The sequence below is a fragment of the Propithecus coquereli genome, unplaced genomic scaffold (assembly GCF_000956105.1).
Source record: "Propithecus coquereli isolate 6110/MARCELLA unplaced genomic scaffold, Pcoq_1.0 Scaffold403, whole genome shotgun sequence".
Classification (NCBI taxonomy): Eukaryota; Metazoa; Chordata; class Mammalia; order Primates; family Indriidae; genus Propithecus; species Propithecus coquereli.
The window spans coordinates 3,225,836-3,242,929 of record NW_012149764.1 but is presented as its reverse complement, the minus strand read 5'-3'; the positions used below and the strand labels follow the sequence as shown (position 1 = coordinate 3,242,929).

Genomic DNA, 17,094 nt, shown 5'->3' with positions numbered 1-17,094 from the left:
GAACCAAACCCATGATATCTCTAAGGTACACTGCATACATTTTACAAATATCTTACAATAGTCCTGTATCCAGAATGTATAAAGACTCTACGAATTGATACGAAAAAGCCAAACAAGTCAATAAAAAACACGCAAAAGACTTTCATAGGTATCCTCCTCATAAGGAGGATATCTAAATGAACAATCAGTAAGTGAAGAAGTATTCAATATCATCACTAATCAGGGCAATAAAATAAAATCTGCAGTCAGCTACCAGTACATATCCACCGGAATCACTAAGCCTTTTTATTCTGAAAAAACTAAGAGTTGGTGAGGATATGGGAAAACTGTAATTTTGTACATGATTGAAGGAAGAGTGACCGGCTATAACAAAATATGGCAAATTTTCTGGCAGTATACTAAAGCTATCACCATGAGGCAACAATCCCACTCCTAGGTATGTGTGTGTATACATCCAAAAATAAATGAGTGTATAAGTCTTCCAAAAAACATATATTAGAAGTTCATAGTAATTTTATTCCTAATATCCCCAAACCAAACAACTCAAATGTCCAAGAGAAGAATTAATTAAAAATTTGATAATAAAAATGCAATACCACCTAGAAATAAAAAGGAATGGACTGATGCATGTAACAACATCTTCAGACATGATGCTAATTAAAAGAATCTGGATTTTAAAAGGATACATACAGTATCATTCCATTTATGATAAGTTTCATGAACAAAGATAATTGATGTTAGATGTCAGAATGACGGGTACCTTAAGTTGGGGGTTGGGTGGGAATAAGGGAAGCACCATGTGGAATCCTGAGAATACCAGAAGTATTCTGTATCTTGAGGTGGGTATGGATACACAGATGTGCACACATGTAAAACTTTATTGAGCTATTAACTTAAGATTAGTATGCATTACTGTGCATGTTATATGTCAACTAAAACACAGAAAGAAAGGAAAAAATGATACGTAACGTAAGTAAAAACAGCTAAGTTGAACTACCTCAAATTTAAAAACGTCTGTGCATCAAACAGAATAAAAAGGCAACCTATGGAATGGGAGAAAATCTTGCAATCATATATTTGATAAGAAGTTGATATCCAGAATATTTAAGGAACTTCTACAACTCAACAACAAAAAATAACCTGATTATAAAATGGGCAAAGGACTTACATAGACATTTCTCCAAAGAAGATACACAAATGGCAATACACACATGAAAAGATGCTTAACATCACCGATCATCAGGGAAATGCAAATTAAAACCATAATGAGAATACCACTTCACACCAATCAGGATGGCTATAATCAAAAAAAGCAAAAAAAAAAAAAAAACCAACTGGAACACTGGTACACTGCTGATAGGAATGAAAAATAGTGTAGCCACTATGGGAAATAGCATGGTGGTTCCTCAAAAAATTACAAACAGAATTACCATAAGATCCAGCAATTCTACTTGTAGTTATATATCCAAAGGAATTGAAAGCAGGGACTTGAAGAGGTATTTGTACACCCATGTTCACAGCAGAATTATTCACAATAGCCAAAAGGTGGAGCAACCCAAATGTTCATTGATGGATGAATGGTTAAACAAATGTGGTATATACGTACAATGGAATATATGTATATATTAAAAATGAAAGAAATTCTGACACAAACTGTAACACTGATGAACCTTGAGTACATTATGCTAAGTGAAATAAGCCAGTCACAAAAAGACAGTATTGTATGATTTCACTACTGTGAAGTATCTAGAGAGCAGTCAAATTCATGAAGTCAGCAAGTAGAATGGTGGTTGCAGATGCTAGAGGAAGAGGGAAATGGGGAGTTGTTTAATGTGTATAGAGTTGCAGTTTTGCCAGATAAAAAAAGTTCTGGAAATTGGATGCATGACAATGTGAATATACTTAGCACTACTGAACTGTACACTTAAAAATGGCTAAGATGCTAAATTTTATATTATATACATTTTACCAAAATTTTAAAAAGAAAAATGATAAAGAGATAGAAAAAAATGCCAGAATGAAGAGTAAAAGGATAATAAAAAACATGTAACTAATAATAGATTGCGAAAATGCAATAAGCAAAAATTAATTACTTTCTTATATCCAGCAATAATTTGGTAGAAAAATATACTGAGAAAAGGTTCTTTTTTTTTTTTTTTTTGAGACTGAGTCTCACTCTTTTGCCCGGGCTAGAGTGAGCGCCGTGGCGTCAGCCTAGCTCACAGCAACCTCAAACTCCTGGGCTTAAGCGATCCTCCTGCCTCAGCCTCCCGAGTACCTGGGACTACAGGCATGTGCCACCATGCCCAGCTAATTTTTTTCTATATATTTTTAGTTGTCCGATTAATTTTCTTTCTATTTTTACTAGAGACGGGGTCTCGCTCTTGCTGGTTTCGAACTCCTGAGCTCAAACAATCCGCCCGCCTCGGCCTCCCAGAGTGCTAGGATTACAGGCGTGAGCCACCGCGCCCGGCCTAGAGAAAAGGTTCTTAATCCTAATAAATAACAGAAAAAGCATAATATATCATGAATAAAATTCAGCAAGAAAAACCATGTATGAGTATGAATAAAATTATCAAAAATTACTGAAAAACATAAAATAATATTTAGGTACAAGGAGAAATATAACATATTCCTAAAATATAAAATTTAATATGGGCAAGAAATGTCAACTCTTCTCAAATTAATCTTTAGAACAATTCCAACAAAATGTCGATGTAATATTTTTAAGGAGCTTTAAGACTACTTCACAAAGAAGGTAGAAAGGTAGAGTCACACTTAAGAGTTCAGGTTTCCAAATTATGCATTTGGGTTTAAAAAGCCCTACAACTTAACTAAGACTATGACCCTGAAAAGTTACTTAATTTCTCTGCATTGCAGACTTAAAATTAAGCCAACAAGTACAAATACCTTCCCATAAGGAAGTTCTTTAGATTACTACAGGATGTTCACATTAGTTAGTATCAATAAACTATTCTGAAAGTATTTACTGTACATCCACACTGGGGTTGACAATTTTTATTCATCCTTTCAACCGGCCATGAAATATTAATCAAGCTATTTCTAAGCTAGGCTCTGGAGCACTGTGCAAGGTATAGGGGGTACAACACATGAAAACAGGAACCTTAACCTTCCAAAGGCTCACTCATAGTCTACTAGGCAGTAGGTGTACACTATGTATCATATTTTTATCTAGGAACAGAAAAAGTGTGCTGAATAAAGTGAATTTCAAGTCAGCTATAGTTTGGGCAATATAACCCTGAAATGGCTAGACAGGTAAGCCATATATCATATACTTAAGATAAATGAACAAATAACATTGACTAGTAATGTTTAAGCCAGTATGGATCAAGAAGCATCTAAGTTCAAAACAGAGCCAAGTAAATAAGAAATTTAAAAGCAGAGTATAAAAGAATTCATTTGTTCCCCTTTCAATTAAAATAAATGGGATTTCTGAATCTATTTAAAGAAAGAGAAAGGGTTAATCTTTTAGAATTAAACTTCTTACAGCTTGGGTGGGGCTCACCTGGGATTGGTTTACATTTTGTTATGTAAATTCCAGATAGCATTGTTTTATTTTTCTCCTCTAATTAGGCAGTTATGACTGGTATATGCACATCCCTACTGATAAAATATTTTAGTCAGGAATGAGCATTACAACAGGGAACTAGCACAGCCTAGAGTGGGGAGGAGAAAGTAATTGGTGCTTTCTTAATTACAAAAATGAGTGAAAAATACAGTAATGTACAAGAAACTCTGTGGGAAGATAGTGTTGATAGTAATACAAAACGCTGGATGTAATCAAAAAGGTTACTGATGTGATGTTTATGTTTAGAGCTATACTTAAAACCATAATCAAAATTCCTACAAGAAAATTAATACTCTGAAATATTTATTTCTGACAACTATAAAATGTAATCATTACTTAATAATAAAGCAAACTTACCAGATTTTTACCATCTTGCTTATGGATAGTTACAACTCTGCTTTCATTTGAGCCTTCTTGGTTTGCTTGCTTAATACTGACATCAATAATATTAGGAAAATCACAATATAACTGTAAATCCTGTAATTAAGAGCATTTGAAATTAAAAACAGGTATGGATGCATATTAAAACAAGACTTAAGACATTCACACCAAATTCCTTAAAATAAAAAAGGTATTGATAACATTAAATAAGCATTAGATTTCCTCTCCCAAAAATCTAGCCCAAGACCATACTATATCTTGCTTTGACTTTGTAAAACTGAGAGCATTAAATGATGTCAGGAACCTAAAGTGTGCTCTTGCACTCTTCAGTCCAATTAACATTACTAGGAAACATTGCCAGAAAAGTAGAAACTTAACTACCAAAGATAATAAAAATAAAACTGTCCTTCTAAATCTCTAATAACAATCTAAGAACAACACAGATATGAACAAATCTAAAACTTGCAATGTAAACCTTAAAAAAACTAAATTAATTATTTAATAGGTATATCTTATCATAAAACCAATAAAATTAATCTTCTCCATTTAATTAGTTTTATTATTGTGCCTCCTATTATCAATAATAGTGAAAGAAAAAAGAAGGAAGAAGTATATTAAAATATCACTTTTAGAATTTGGCCCCTCTCTGAAGTTATAAGAAGGTCATTACTTATCAATCTGTCATAAAAATTAAATAAACCATTTAAGAACAGTGAAAGAAGAACTATATGACCTTGATGGTTTCACACTATCACAAATTCCCACTTCTATCAAATGGGAAGTACAAGACCATGTTTTAAATGACTAAAATTATTTTGTTTCTACTGCCATTCTACTTAAAATAACAAAGAATGAGAACATATCATTAAGGATTACCTGTTCTGTCAGTGTCTCACTTTCTTTATGTTTCCCTCTTGACCACTGAATTCCACCGTTTCCAGTTATTATAATGGTTGCAAAAATCTCCTCACCTGAAGGACCTCTTCCAGGTTCTTTTACTTCAAATTGCTCTGTGTAGAAGGCAGACTGAAGAGTTTCCAGATTTATAAGATACTTAAGTTTCAAGTTTCTGGCAGTGGCTTTGCATTGGCTGAATTGCTGAATAAATCTGCGAAATCTGTACCTTATTCGCTTCCTTGTTAAAATATGATAGTCTTGGATCTTTGCTCGTATACATTTTGGTAAGAATGTCTTGTAGCTAGGGATAAATGGCATATACAGAAAAAGAAAACAAAACAAAAATTGGAAGATATATCTATAACAAAATTTCAAGAGAAGTTACCACTTTTTTCCATGATAAATAGGTGCTACAACACAGTAGTCAAGGGGAATAAGTTGACATAACCACCACACAGTATAAAACTTTAAGGTTTCATTTGATATGAACACATCCATACGCTCCCTTGAATAATCATAAATGTTTAGAATAGATGATAATTTTCTTCCTTAATGAAATGAATCCTCCATCTAGTTAATAATGAATCTCTAAACATTCATTTTCTTTGATTATTTTATATACCAGAGATAATGGTTTACAAAATATTTATGACACCATTGCACTGTGCTACAAATATTTTCTTTGATGTCATACTCCAAAATTTATCTGAATTCTATAAATTCATACATTTTCTTAGATGCTGTTGTTCATTATGCAAACATACTTCTTTTGTATATATTATTTTGTTAGGCCAGCTTCAACAACTTTCAATAATTCCTTTGTGGCCAAAACAATTGTATTTGGAAATGTTCTCATTCTTTTGTACATTCATCTCTACGTACAACATCCTAAAGAAGGTAGATAATTCCTTTGCTTCTAAAGAACATTTTATTTCTGAAGCACAGCTAAACAAATTTCCCGTGCCTTAACATGTGCTAATCTTTCTTCCTGTCACCCATCTCCTGTCTAGTTAGCTCTTACTCATTCATATAAAGCTCAGCTCAAGCATCATCAAATCCAGAAAACCTTTCTGGACTCCATTGAATGACATATTCAATGTTCCTCCCTTTGTTCTCACAGTATTCTGTGTACCGCTCCCTAGTATCACTTACTCCGCTATGCTGCACTTGTTTAGTTACCGCCAGTGGTGTTCTGGAGCTGGCTTCGGTTGAGAGCCTATTATATTTTAAGGATTTTTTTGAGCTGATTGCTAAACAGCCATCATTAAAATTTAAGTTATATAAACTGATAATTAAATAAATTATATTAAAAATATAGGTAATAAATACTCAAACTCACTTCCTAATTATTTTACAATTTTAATTTTGTTTTACATAGTACCTGTACCTTTGAGCTTATTCATATCTATTTTATGTGAGTGGCGAAAAAGGTCAGCTGCTACATATCTCCTCCCAATTCTGCATTCAGGGACTTCAGGCTGATACCGTGAAATTGGCCATGGAGTATTAATACTATGGATATCAGCAAACATCACTTTTACAGCATTTCTCTGATCAACTAATTTTCCCAGGTTCCACAACTATTTCAAAACTTCAATCTCCTCAAAATTCCTACCTTTTTTCTGCCTCAAATCTCAACTACATTCCTCCTCACTTACAACAAATGTCTTCATCTCCTTCCTAAGGGGTAAAAATATAAAAAGCTCCTCTAATCAGAGTTGCCTCAATATCTTGCTAGCAAACCTATATATATCTGCACTCATTCTTTCCTCCTTCCCACCTATTACAATAAATGAGGTATAAACTTCCTAGCTAAAGCCATTTATTTAACATATATTTACCTTTACCCTCGCTCCCTTCCCCTAATCCTCATATACCCCCTCAGTACTTTTACTCTGTATGTATTTCTATATCCACGTTTCAAAAATACAATCATTTCTCAGTACCCATGGGGAATTGGTTCCAGGACCCCCAGAGGACACCAAAATTCCATGGATGCTCAAGTCCCTTACATACAATGCATAATATTTGTATATAACCTACACACAACCTTCTATATACTTTAAATCATCTCTAGATTACTTATAATACCTAATACAATGCCTATACATCACTTCATTTGTGTGGACACAACATAGTATTCAGCACTAAGCAAATTCAAGTTTTGATTTTGGAACTTTGTGAAATTTTTTTTCCCTAATAGTTTTCATCTACAGTTGGTTGAATCCACAGATGTGGAATCCATGGACAGGAAGCGATGACTGTACTAATGTCCTTCCCATCTGACATGTAAATTCTTTTTCTTCTTTTTATTCCATATTCCCCTCCAAATACAGCCTATTTGGTCTCTTTTTGAAAGAGTTTATACAGTTATTTCTATCTTTTTGCCTTCCATTTATTGCTCAATTCATCCCAATGTGGCTTCTGTTCCATCATTCCAAGAGAAACGGCTCTTGCTAAAATCAAGGAAGACTTCCCTGTTGCTAAAACCACATTTTCACATAAGAAACAAAAGAAAAAACAGGCAAGTTAGACTACTTCAAATTAAAACTTCTGTGCTGCAAATGATACCTTCAAGGAAGTAAAAAAAGCAACTGTTCATACTAGTATTCACAATAGCCAAAAAGTGAAAACAACTAAAGTTTCCATCAAGCGATGAATAGATAAGCAAAATGTGGTATATCCATGAAATAGAATATGATTCAGCAATAAAAAGAAGTGAAGTACTGATACATACTACAACATGGATGAACCTTGAAAACACCATGCTAAGCAAAAGAAGCCAGACAGAAAATGCTACCACATAATGCATGATTCCATTTATATGAAATTTCAAGAATAGGCAAATCCATAGAAACAAAAAGATTAGTGGTTTCCTGAGGCTAGGGGAAGAGGGAATGAAGATTGAATGCTAAGGGGTATGGGGTTTCTTTCAAGAACCATGAAAATGTTCTAAAATTAGATTGTGAATATCTTTATACAACCTTGTAAATATACTAAAATACATATTGCACACTTTAAATGGGTGAATTTTATGGTATGTGCATTGTAACTCAATAAGCTGTTTTAAAATATCATAGAATCTTATAATGAATGTTTACCACCTACACAATTTTAAAAGTAAAGCTAAGAGAAAGAATGATGTAGAATTTCGCAGATGTGTTTATATACTGGTTAAGAGCATAGGTTAAGAGAACCAGAGAAATACAATTACTATCCATTCATTAGAATGGAATAAGTAATGCAGGGAGAATAATAATAGATGACACTATTCCTAACCTCAAAGAAACCACAATCTACATAAAAAGATTGTTCCAGGACTTTGGACAACATCATAATCTCTAAAGCAGAAGTACTGCATCATAGCATGAGTCTAGAAACAGCTTCATATGCATAACATTCATCTTCAGTGGCTTAAAGCTGTTCTTTAACTCTGTTCCCTTCAATTCCTTCAGTTTCTGTTAACAACATCTAAAATACTCTTCCTCCAATTCTGTTCTATGGCCTGGCATGCAGCAAGCATTCAAAAAATAGCTGTTGAATGAATGAAAGAATGAATAAGCTAATATCCAAGAAGTATCTGTCTACATTTTAATAAAAATGAAGGCCTTAGTGGAAAATAGAAATGTTTTTGTTTTTCCTTTAGACTTGGGAATCTTCTAGAGTCTTGAGTGCATTCTTAAAATCATACCCTACAGCCTTGGGTTAAGGCCTAACAGACATCTGCAAACAAAACAAAAATATTTAAAACTAAAAAGAAAAATATAGACATTGATACTCTTAAGGATTTTTTTGAGCTGATTGCTAAACAGCCATCATTAAAATTTAAGTTATATAAACTGATAATTAAATAAATTATATTAAAAATATAGGTAATAAATACTCAAACTCACTTCCTAATTATTTTACAATTTTAATTTTGTTTTACATAGTACCTGTACCTTTGAGCTTATTCATATCTATTTTATGTGAGTGGCGAAAAAGGTCAGCTGCTACATATCTCCTCCCAATTCTGCATTCAGGGACTTCAGGCTGATACCGTGAAATTGGCCATGGAGTATTAATACTATGGATATCAGCAAACATCACTTTTACAGCATTTCTCTGATCAACTAATTTTCCCAGGTTCCACAACTATTTCAAAACTTCAATCTCCTCAAAATTCCTACCTTTTTTCTGCCTCAAATCTCAACTACATTCCTCCTCACTTACAACAAATGTCTTCATCTCCTTCCTAAGGGGTAAAAATATAAAAAGCTCCTCTAATCAGAGTTGCCTCAATATCTTGCTAGCAAACCTATATATATCTGCACTCATTCTTTCCTCCTTCCCACCTATTACAATAAATGAGGTATAAACTTCCTAGCTAAAGCCATTTATTTAACATATATTTACCTTTACCCTCGCTCCCTTCCCCTAATCCTCATATACCCCCTCAGTACTTTTACTCTGTATGTATTTCTATATCCACGTTTCAAAAATACAATCATTTCTCAGTACCCATGGGGAATTGGTTCCAGGACCCCCAGAGGACACCAAAATTCCATGGATGCTCAAGTCCCTTACATACAATGCATAATATTTGTATATAACCTACACACAACCTTCTATATACTTTAAATCATCTCTAGATTACTTATAATACCTAATACAATGCCTATACATCACTTCATTTGTGTGGACACAACATAGTATTCAGCACTAAGCAAATTCAAGTTTTGATTTTGGAACTTTGTGAAATTTTTTTTCCCTAATAGTTTTCATCTACAGTTGGTTGAATCCACAGATGTGGAATCCATGGACAGGAAGCGATGACTGTACTAATGTCCTTCCCATCTGACATGTAAATTCTTTTTCTTCTTTTTATTCCATATTCCCCTCCAAATACAGCCTATTTGGTCTCTTTTTGAAAGAGTTTATACAGTTATTTCTATCTTTTTGCCTTCCATTTATTGCTCAATTCATCCCAATGTGGCTTCTGTTCCATCATTCCAAGAGAAACGGCTCTTGCTAAAATCAAGGAAGACTTCCCTGTTGCTAAAACCACATTTTCACATAAGAAACAAAAGAAAAAACAGGCAAGTTAGACTACTTCAAATTAAAACTTCTGTGCTGCAAATGATACCTTCAAGGAAGTAAAAAAAGCAACTGTTCATACTAGTATTCACAATAGCCAAAAAGTGAAAACAACTAAAGTTTCCATCAAGCGATGAATAGATAAGCAAAATGTGGTATATCCATGAAATAGAATATGATTCAGCAATAAAAAGAAGTGAAGTACTGATACATACTACAACATGGATGAACCTTGAAAACACCATGCTAAGCAAAAGAAGCCAGACAGAAAATGCTACCACATAATGCATGATTCCATTTATATGAAATTTCAAGAATAGGCAAATCCATAGAAACAAAAAGATTAGTGGTTTCCTGAGGCTAGGGGAAGAGGGAATGAAGATTGAATGCTAAGGGGTATGGGGTTTCTTTCAAGAACCATGAAAATGTTCTAAAATTAGATTGTGAATATCTTTATACAACCTTGTAAATATACTAAAATACATATTGCACACTTTAAATGGGTGAATTTTATGGTATGTGCACTGTAACTCAATAAGCTGTTTTAAAATATCATAGAATCTTATAATGAATGTTTACCACCTACACAATTTTAAAAGTAAAGCTAAGAGAAAGAATGATGTAGAATTTCGCAGATGTGTTTATATACTGGTTAAGAGCATAGGTTAAGAGAACCAGAGAAATACAATTACTATCCATTCATTAGAATGGAATAAGTAATGCAGGGAGAATAATAATAGATGACACTATTCCTAACCTCAAAGAAACCACAATCTACATAAAAAGATTGTTCCAGGACTTTGGACAACATCATAATCTCTAAAGCAGAAGTACTGCATCATAGCATGAGTCTAGAAACAGCTTCATATGCATAACATTCATCTTCAGTGGCTTAAAGCTGTTCTTTAACTCTGTTCCCTTCAATTCCTTCAGTTTCTGTTAACAACATCTAAAATACTCTTCCTCCAATTCTGTTCTATGGCCTGGCATGCAGCAAGCATTCAAAAAATAGCTGTTGAATGAATGAAAGAATGAATAAGCTAATATCCAAGAAGTATCTGTCTACATTTTAATAAAAATGAAGGCCTTAGTGGAAAATTGAAATGTTTTTGTTTTTCCTTTAGACTTGGGAATCTTCTAGAGTCTTGAGTGCATTCTTAAAATCATACCCTACAGCCTTGGGTTAAGGCCTAACAGACATCTGCAAACAAAACAAAAATATTTAAAACTAAAAAGAAAAATATAGACATTGATACTCTACAAATTAGGTATGGAACTGTTGTGAAGGCATTCAGGAAAGGAGTGACTAAAGCCAGTTATTGGGAGGACAATTTCAAAAAAGAAAGGGAGTTTTAGTATGTTCATGACATCCTGACACATTTAATTTGGTAAGTATGTAATATATAAAATACATATTTAGCCTTCAAACTTAAAAAAAAGCAAAGCATTCTTATAGTTATATATACCCTAAAAACAGTAGAAATTTTATAGCCATTAACCTGGGATGTAGGAGTAGTGTTTCAAAAAACTGTATTAGTCATGGTTGCCAAAATTCAATATACAGAAGAGTAATTTGAAGAATGCAGAGATTGGATCACTTGTGTAAGAATCCCCTGCAGCACTTGCAAAAATTCATATTTGTGGGCTTGACCTCAAATTTACTGAATCCAAATCTCTTGGGTTAGGGCCCAGGAATCTCTGATTTTAATAGACACGCCAGGTTAGTCTAATGTGAGTAAAATACAGACCACAGGCTCGGTGGTTCACGACTATAATCCTAGCACTCTAGGAGGCTGAGGCGGGAGGATCGCTTGAGGTCAGGAGTTCAAGACCAGCCTGAGTAAGAGTGAGACTCCATCTCTACTAAAAATAGAAAAAAATTAGCTGGGCATGGTGGCATGTGCCTGTAGTCCCAGCTACTCAGGAGGCGGAGGCAGGAGGATCGCCTGAGCCCAGGAATATGAGGTTGCTGTGAGCTAGGATGATGCCACGGTACTCCAACCGGGGCAACAGAGGGAGACTCTGTCCCAAATAAATAAAAATAAAATACAGACCACCATTCAAGAAATACTGATACAGTTCATCTATATAGCCAATTTGAAGATCTATCAGAAGCTGTCCCTCCAGGTGTTCTTTCCATTCCTCTGAACTTACCTAGCCTTTTTAGAATAAATGAATCAAATAATAGATATCAAACACCTATGATATTTTCTGCAGTACAACTCTTTCAATAATTTCATCTTACAGTATATGTTATACACAACAAAGAAAAGTTACTCATGTGATTTTTTATTACAGGTTGAGCATCCTAATCCAAAAATCGAAAATCTGAAATGCTCCAAAATCCGAAACTTCTTGAGTGCTGATACGACATTCAAAGGAAATGCTCATTGGAGCATTTAGGATTTTGGATTAGGGACACTTAACTGGTAAGTATAATGCAAATATTCCAAAATCCGAAAAAATTTAAAATCCAAAACACTTCTGGTCCCAAGCATTTCGCATAAAGGCAGATAAAGGGTACTCAACCAGTATTATAAAATCAAAAGGTGTGGGCAAACACAGAAAATATGCATAAATTATATAAAATCTTTACCTATTCACACTTATGTGTATGGATCTACAAAAAGAAATTACCTGATAGAGTTATAAATGGCCAGTGGAGTTTGATCCTTTTCTTTGGCTATTCTCATCATGTCTAACACCGCCATCCCAAGACATTCTTCCTGTGTTTCATGAGTCACAGGTACTTTTATCCAACCATGCACAAAATCATGTCGCCACTAAAGGAAACAAAAATTTAGAAGGAAATATCTCATCATAAATTTCACTATCACATTTTATCTACTATTTTAACCTATAATGTAATTTTCAGAACATAGGCACTTAAAAGGCATAAACTCCTCCCTTGATTTTCAATAATTTTTCAATAAAATTTTAGTAAAAGTTCACTTGAAAATGGAAACTGATTTAAACTGGGTTCCCAATTATAGAGTACATAATCAACCTATTTCACTGCATATATCTTCAAATTATATCTTCTACATAAAAATTACCTAAATTAAAATAGATATTATTTAAATAAAAATGTACTGAGTTCCACTTACGCTGGAAGCATTATACTATGAATTGTGTTTGATACGAAGAAACAGTCATATACCACATAACGGCATTTTGTTTAATGACAGACCATATATACAATGATGGTCCCATAAGACTGTAATATTGCATTTTTACTGTACTTTTTCTATGTTTAGATATACAAATGCTTACCATTGTGTTACAAGTGCCTAGAGTATTCAGCACAACATGTTGTAAGGTTTGTGAGATAGGAAAATAGGCTACCCCATATAGCCTAGTTGTGTAATAGGCTATACTATTTACTTTCGTATAAGTACATACTATGATGTTCACACAATGACAAAATTACCTAGCAACGCATTTCCCAGAACACATCCTCACCACTAAAAGATGCATGACTGTATATGACATGGTCTCAGCCATCAAGGGGACTATATCCAGCTTGGAAGCTGAACGTGTAAACAAATAACTATAATGTCAGATACTGTATAGGAAGTACCACACAGTAGCTGCCTCAGGAACTTAGAGAAAGTTGAGATTACATAAGCTGGAGTAATCAGGGAAGGTTTCATGGATGATCTGAAATTTCATGCAGTCTTTAAAGATAAAGACATTTTTGATGGACACAAAAACATTCCTTACAAAATAGAAAGAATGACACAAAAACAAAGCACAAGGCATGTTCAGATATGTAAACTATTAGGTTATTAAGTATAAAATGTCTAATTTCCTTAAGCACTAAGTTTGACAATTGGTATCTTGGACACTTCACTTTGACATGTCTTGTTTTATTTTTATTGTGAAGGTACATCGTCAGTCTTTCAAATGCATGGTTTGGCTTGTGATTATCTTTCAAATATTTTTTAGAGCAATTTTTGTAAAACCGTGGATAAGTTCATGTTATTTTCGAATATGAGTTCCGTCACGGAACCAATGCTGCACAGATAGCTCAAAATATCATCAAAGTGTTTGGGAAGGATATGGCTAATGAATGCATAGTACATCAATGGTTTGAGAAGTTCTGTTCTGGTGATTTTAATCTTAAAAATGAGCCACATGAGCGACCTGAGACCAAGGTGGATAATGTTGAGCTGAAAGCTGTAGTGGAACAGAATCCATCTCAGCCTACATGCGAATTAGCAGCAAGGTTTGGCATTACTATTCCAACAATATTGGATCATTTGAAACAAATGAGCAAGGTAAGATAAATAAGTGGATGGCTACCACATGAATTAAACGAGTATCAGAAGAGAAATCGTCTCAAAGCTCGTCTTTCTTTGCTGTCAACACAAAAGCCAACCATTTCGATACCACATTGTTATGTGTGATGAAAAATGGATTCTTTTTGACAATCACAAGCATTCAGCACAATGGTTGGATGAAGATGAAGTGCCAAAACACAATCCAAAACTGAATATTCATCAAAAAAGACAAACTGGGAGGTATCAGTCTACCAGACTTCAAGCTGTACTATAGGCTATAGTAACTAAAACAGCATGGTACTGGCACAAGAACAGAGATTTTGACCTCTGGAACAGGACTGAGAATCCAGAGATGAAACCATCCGCATATGGTAATCTAATCTTTGACAAAGCTGAAAAAAATATACACTGGGAAAAATAATCTCTCTTCAATAAATGGTGCTGGGAAAACTGGATAGCTACATGTAGAAAAATGAAACTGGATCCCCACTTCTCACCTCTCACAAAAATCAATTCAAGATGGATAACAGACTTAAACCTAAGGCACGAAACCTTAAGAATTCTAAAAGAAGATGTTGGGAAGACCCTTTCAGACATCAGCCTAGGCAAGGAATTCTTGAAGAAAAACCTCAAAGCAATCACCGCAGCAACAAAAATAAATAAATGGGATCTGATCAAATTAAAAAGCTTCTGCACTGCCAAGGAAACTATCATTAGAATGAATAGACAGCCTACAGAATGGGAGAAAATATTTGCTCTCTACACATCTGATAAAGGGCTGATAACCAGAATCTATTTAGAACTCAAAAAAATCAACAAGAAAAAATCAACAACCCCATCAACAAATGGGCAAAGGAAATGAACAGAAACTTTTCAAAAGAAGACAGAATAATGGCCAGCAAACATATAAAAAAATGCTCAACATCTCTAATCATTAGAGAAATACAAATCAAAACCACAATGAGATATCACCTAACCCCAGTGACATTGGCCTCTATCAAAAAATCCCAAAAAAACAAATGCTGGCGAGTATGTCGAGAGACAGGCACACTCTTACACTACTGGTGGGACTGCAAATTAGTGCAACCTCTGTGGAAAAGAATTTGGAGATACCGCAAAGAGCTAAAAATAGAAATACCATTCAATCCAGCAATAGCACTATTAGGCATCTACCCAAAAGAGCATAAAATATTCTATGATAAAGACATCTGCACCCGAATGTTTATGGCAGCATAATTCACTATTGCAAGGATGTGGAAACAACCCAAGTGCCCGTCAATCCATGAGTGGATTATTAAAATTAGGTATATGTATACAATGGAATATTATTCAATCATAAGAAACGACAGTGATCTAGAACCTCTTATATTTCCCTGGATTAAACTTAAGCCCATTATCCAAAGTGAGGTACCACAAGATCGGAAGAATGGGCTCCACTTGTACTCGCCATTGAATTGGTACTAACTGATCAACACTACAGTGATCACATGGCAGTAATACTCTCCAGGGATTAGGGGGATGGGGGAGGTAAACCCGCAACGTAAAGGACATGGAGAGCATTGTAGGGGGGAAGGGCATGCCTCTAACCCTTGCTTGGGTGAGGCAAAGACATAAAGTGTAACCTTAATGTTTGTACCCTCATAATACCCTGAAATTAAAAAAAATTGTTAATGGTGTCTGTTTGGTGGTCTAGCGCTGGTATTATCCACTACAGCTTCATGAAACCTGGTCAATGCATTACAATGGATGTCTACTGCACCCAACTGGACAAAATGATGAGGATGCTTGTGATTAAGCAGCCAAGATTGGTCAACAGAGACAGGCCAGTCCTCCTGCGAGACAACACTCAACCACATGTCGCACAAACCACACTGCTCAAACTACAGAGGCTGGACTTGGAAACTCTCTGTCATTCACCACATTCACCAGACCTTGTCCCAACTACTACTTCTTCCAGGCTTTGGACCACTTCTTGCAAGGAAAAATATTCAATTCTCAACAAGCTGTGGAAAATGCCTTTGTATTGCTACTCACTCTTTAGGTTTCTTTGCTGCTGCCATAAACAAGCTACAGTTAAGATGGCAAAACTATGTCGATAGTTTTGGTGCACACTTTGATTAACTGCACTGCTTCTTGTTTGAGGTATAACAAACTAAACTTTTGATTCAAAATCGGACATTACATATTTAACGACATAATAGTTTGGTTGGAGCCAACAGTTTATGTAAGGGACTGTTTATGTAAGGGAATAGTGTAGATTAAAATTTGGAAAAGTAAGTTGAAGTTGGACTGCAGGTATCCTTAAATGATTTGATCCTAACACAATACAAATCCATTTTCTTAAAGCATCAGTTTGTTTTTTTGCTGTCTGTCCTAGTTTTTCCTAAAAGCATCAGTTTCATCAAACCTCTTCCAATGGTAGAATAGTAGCAATGACGGAAGTGCTTGAAAAAAATGAAGTGTATTCAGGGAGACTCTTTAAGAGGCTGATATATGGCTCACGTATGAAATAATAAAGATCTGATATAGGAAACAGAAGACACTAAAAGAGTCTGGAAACAGTTGATAACTTTATTAACTATATACTGTATACAGAATGAAGAAAAGAGAAAAACAGAGGTTTCAAGATTTTTAGCAGGATGATTTAGGGATATGGGTGAAATCAGATTGAACATGTAACAGGAGAAAGGAGAGAAAGCAAAAGGTATGGATATTCTAAACGTAACACCAATTTTCTTTGTGAGAAAAAGGTAAGAGCCATATTACCTAAAAACCAACATTTAATCAAGGTTTTGAAGTGGGCACAAGAAATATAGGGCATATTTTATGCTGTGTGTATTTCCTTTCTTTTGATGTTATAACTTGTCT

At 34.4% G+C, this 17,094-nt stretch overlaps 1 protein-coding gene across 1 annotated transcript in view; it reads right to left on the bottom strand.

Annotated features, from left to right (window-relative positions):
* The window catches only part of JAK2 (Janus kinase 2), a 100,593-nt gene that overhangs the window by 34,003 nt on the left and 49,496 nt on the right, over positions 1-17,094 (bottom strand). Inside the window, exons 6-8 of the mRNA XM_012652875.1 lie at positions 12,581-12,726; positions 4,847-5,168; positions 3,947-4,066 (exon numbers count right to left, since the gene is read on the bottom strand). Coding sequence (XP_012508329.1) covers positions 3,947-4,066; positions 4,847-5,168; positions 12,581-12,726 — 588 coding nt within the window. The remainder of the gene's footprint in view (positions 1-3,946; positions 4,067-4,846; positions 5,169-12,580; positions 12,727-17,094) is intronic.